Here is a 4,941-nt window from a genome sequence, read left to right as displayed (position 1 = left end):
ACAACTTTGACTGGAACTTTCGACTCACTTGACTTGGAAACAATCTTCTCATAAGCATGATCCTCAGCACGTATTTCTTCTTGAATAACAGAAGAGGTCGCATCAAATGGTTCAGCAATTGATGCTTTATAGAGGGGTTCATCAACACCCTTAAGCACATGTGGTACTTCCCTCCCTTTAGCACATACATGAGGAGGGGAGTTTATGCCTAATTCTCCAATAGCAGCATTGTAATCATAACCTATTCCAGATGTTTGATTAACAGCTTGCTTACTGTAGAACTCTTTAGCTTTCGAACAAGAATTGAAGTAGGCTCTAACCTTAGTCTCAAGACCGGTGATCTTGTCTTTGAGAATAGTTTCGAGTTTTCTATAACAGTCAACTCTATTCTCTAGAAAAGATACCTGTTCTTTTAATTTGTCTTGATTAATGTGCACAAGTCTTAATTCATTGACCTCTTTCTCAAGGTCTGTGATCTGTAAACTTAACAGTTCATTATCACGACGTGCACAATCTAAGTTACCTCTTAGATGATAAACCATTTCAGCATCAGAAAGTTTTACCTCTATTCTTGACGATGAAGCTTTTCCATCAATAGCCATAAGAGCAAGATTTCCTTCATCTTCATCTTCACTGTCAGTATCATCCCAGCTTCTTCCCTTTGCCAGATAAGCCCTTTCAGAGTTCTTTCTTACTTGCTTTGGCTTCCTACATTCTGTGGCAAAGTGTCCCAACTCATTGCAGTTATAGCATCTAATGGTGCTTCGATCAACCATCCCTGTTTTGTACCCACCACTGCTGGTGTTAGAGGATGAAGATCCACCTTTCTGGAATTTGTTGTAGTTGGACTTGTACTTAAGCTTGGGATTCCTCCTGAATCTGACATGGGAGAATCTCTTGACAATTTGGGCCATTGATTCATCTTCCAATTGCTCCAGCTCTTCCAAGGAATAAAAATCATCACTTGATTGATTTGTAGTAGGAGGATCATATTCTGCTACTAACTCATTTTCCTCACCCTTGGAAAACTGTACCATTCTTTCTAACTGTTGAGATTGTTGTTGTTGTTGACCTTCAGCTACAAGTGCAGTAGATGTGCTGACCATTCTCTCATTCCCGTAGACTTCCTTCTGTTGAATCTGCTCCAACTCATAGGTTTTTAACACTCCATAGAGCCTGTCCAAAGAAATCTCACTCAGATCTCTAGCTTCTCTAATGGCAGTGATTCTATGTTCAAGATGAGCTGGCAGTGTTAAAAGGAACTTTTTGTTGACCTCCCTGATTGAATAATACTTTCCATTGATGTTCAGGTTGTTGATCAACGCATTGTACCTCTCAAACACTTCAGTAATTCCTTCTCCTGGATTTGATTTGAAATGTTCATATTCAGAGGTTAGGATTTCCAACTTGTTCTCCCTAACTTCCTCTGTGCCTTCATTAATCACCTCAATAGTTTCCCACATGTGTTTGGAATTTTTACAGTTCATCACATGTCTGTTCATCAAGGGATCAAGGGAATCAATTAATATTAATTGAAGGCTGGCATCCAAGGAGGCTTCTTCCTTCTCAGCAGGAGTAAAATCTTCAGGCTCTTTTGGATAGGTTCTAGCTTCAGTAGTCACCACACCATCTATTATTACCTCCGGTTCAATAACCATCGGAGTTTTTATACCCTTCTTTAACAAGTTTGAATATATAGCAGGGAGGAAGAAAAAGATCCTAAAAATGTACACTACACCACACCATTGTTGTTTTTATCTGCGGATCCTATTGTACGGGAGAGGTGGTAAACACAAGGTGATTTCCTAGTAAGGGAAGAAGCTGTTAGGGGAGTACCATTGGTTTTTATCTGCGGATCCTATTGTACGGGAGAGGTGGTAAAACGAAGGTGATCTTCTTTAATCAGTTGATTCTCATAGGGGAGAAGCAAGAGATATGGGCTTCTCAACAGGAAATGTGGTTGTACAAATGAAGATGGAACTACTTGAAGATATGTTCAGTCTAGAGGAACATCTACTTGGAATCTGGAAAATGTTAAATCTAGTCCAGAACTTTTCTACTATTTACTTTGCATGTATGTTTATATCTTTTTCTTATTTGTTAGTTGAGTTATCCTCTAGGTATTTGTGTGTTATTGTCTAACAAACAAATAGGGGGAGATTGTAAGTCATATGTCATAGCCTATTTGTATATTCGAGGATTCAACTCAACTCAAATAAGAATGTAATAAGTAAATAGTGGATCGACCGTCAGAGAGATCTCGCAAAGTAATATATGTCAAAGGATTCAGAAACAAGGTTCATCTACAGACTTGAGGAGTTAATTCACTGGAAGAAGTTCAAGAAGTTGATCATGCCTCAGTGATATAAATCAAGATCGTGGATTTAATCAAGTGACAGAGATCTCGTCAGAGTATCATTAATTACAAGGATTTAATCTGAAGAAAATCAAAGCGTCAAAGTCAAGACATGAAGAAACGTCACGGAAGTTAGTCACTCATGAACCAGACAGTACATCGAGTGTCAACGTTGAAGTGGTGGAATTGATTCATAATTTTCAGTGATTTTCAGAAGATTTGCAGAAGAATGGTTGCTGCTCAAGACTAGAATTAATTCTCTATTAATTAATTAAGTCATCTAATTTAATTAAGAAAATAAATTATATCTGCGAAGAATAATTTATTTATTAATTGAATTAATTGATTAATTAATTCTGAATTAATTCTAGGAATTTTCAGAAGTTTAATTGGATTAAATTCAAGCATTAAATCAGCAAGACAATTGAAAATGAACTAGCATGACAATCAGGATTGTCATACCGATTGTCATGCTAGGCCATATTCAATTGTCACACCGAAAGTTACTCTAGGAGGATGATTGTCTTGCTAGTTCATTCTGATTGTCATGCTAGTTCATTCAGATTGTCTTGCTAGTTCATTCAATTGTCTCACCGAAAGTCTTGCCAGCTATAGGATTGTCATGCCAAGTCAATTCTATTCGTTTGTTGATTTAAAAAGAAGCAGAGAAGCAGCAACTTATTATTAAGAACACAGAAGTCAAGAAACAAGGCAGAAAAGAAAATCAAGAAGAAATATTTCATCTTTTCATCTACATACTTCAAGATTAAATTTCTAGATTGTAAAGTTAAATCCAATCCACTAGAAATCTTTATCTTGCTCTTGTGTATCAATCTAGCGGATTAAAATCCCTAGAACTTAATCTCAAATCGCGTTTAGCATTTGATTCTAATTATTGCAAAAATAGAAAAAGTTCATGTCGAATTTATTCTAGATTTGTGATAATTGATTTGAGATTAATACCTTGTAATCGATACAGTTGTTGTAACACCTTTCAAGTTTAATAATATTTTTATTTAACTTGAATTTTGTTTCATATTTTTTATTCCGCATTTAATTCGATTATTCGGTACTGTTTGTATTCAACCCCCCCTTCTACAAACACATTGGGACCTAACAATTGGTATCAGAGCCTTCTGATTAACGAACAAATCAAGATCCTAGACTTTTGTGATTTTTCAACTCCTTGAATTTTTATTTATTCAAAAATTCATAATGACTTCACATAAAGTTGGAACCGTTAAAATTCCACAATTTGATAAAGAGAATTATATCATGTGGAAGAAGAAGATGCTATTATTTTTACAAGTTGCAAATCCCAAATATTCAAATAGGCTATGACATATGACTTACAGTTTCTTCTTCCTCCGGACCTTCCACAAATAATGGGCATGAACCTCTCCACTTGGTTTTGTCTGGATGTCCTCTACATCCTCAAATGGAAGACATTTTCCCTCATATCTCCTCCTGCGAAACTCTTTAACAGCCTTGTGATAGCAGTCGTGTGACTCATATTGCGAACCTTTCAGACTGCCCACTCCATTAGGTGTTGGGAACTTTATCATCAAGTGATGTATCGAGGTTATCATCCTGAACGCTCGCAACCAAGGTCTGCCCACCAGCACGTTTTGCGCAGAGTCCTGATCCAGTACTTTGAAGTCTGTCATTTGAGTGACAGACAGAGCTCCTTCCCCAAGTGTGACTGGAAGCCTAACCGACCCCATAACTCTCACTGCTTCCCCAGTGAAGCCATAGACGTGTGCATCTTCAAAATATATGTCGCTATCTGGAAAACCCAATTTTTTATACGTGCTATAGTACAGGATGTTAGCAGAGCTCCCATTGTCCAAGAAAACTCGATGCACGTTCATTACCCCAATAAGCATAGTAATCACCAACGCATCGTTATGGGGGTGATGCACCCACCTTCATTCTCTTTCCCTGAATGTAATATCAGCAGATTCCCCTTTGAATATTTTTGGAGGTCTGTCTACCAAGCTATGAATGTTGGTGAGCGGCGGGTGTCGTGCCTCTCTTGCATTCCTTTCCAACGCTCGATTGCTATTGCCAATGAACGGATGTCCTCCGAAGATCGCCCGAATACTTCCAGCCATTTGGAACTTAACCTCCGCCGTCTTTTCGACATCCTTCGCAGGTCTTTCATCTTTTCCCTTATCATCGTTTCCTCTACGTCGCTTCACCTTATCCATCCACTCACCCAAATATCCGGCCTTGATCAATTCTTCAATTTCATCTTTTAGGTGACGACACTCGTGGGTGTCATGGCCGGTAGACTCATGGTAGTCACAATATTTTTTCTTTTCTCTACTCTGTCATGAGGTCAGACGGTCTGGTCTCTTGAAGATTCCTATATCCTTATTCACCTCGAAGATATGATCAATGGATGCTACCAGTGGAGTGTAATTGCTTACCCTTATTTCATAGGTCGACAGTGAACTTCATTCCCTCTGCGTGTTCACAGCATTCACCCTATTGGGGCTTCGGGCACTCCGCCGGTAATCTAGACTCACAAATCTATCTCTCCTCTTAGCTCGCCCCTTGGAGATATGGGTATTATCATTTTT

At 38.3% G+C, this 4,941-nt stretch overlaps 1 protein-coding gene across 1 annotated transcript; it reads right to left on the bottom strand.

The window, feature by feature from the left end:
* Positions 1–3,705: 3,705 nt before the first annotated feature.
* Positions 3,706–4,227, bottom strand: LOC141714148 (uncharacterized). Its single transcript, XM_074517684.1, has one exon. It carries the CDS (start codon positions 4,225–4,227, stop codon positions 3,706–3,708), a length of 522 nt encoding a protein of 173 aa, XP_074373785.1.
* Positions 4,228–4,941: the final 714 nt, after the last annotated feature.

Source organism: Apium graveolens, chromosome 3, assembly GCF_009905375.1.
Source record: "Apium graveolens cultivar Ventura chromosome 3, ASM990537v1, whole genome shotgun sequence".
NCBI classification, from domain to species: Eukaryota; Viridiplantae; Streptophyta; class Magnoliopsida; order Apiales; family Apiaceae; genus Apium; species Apium graveolens.
This window is presented reverse-complemented; position numbering and strand designations above follow the sequence as displayed.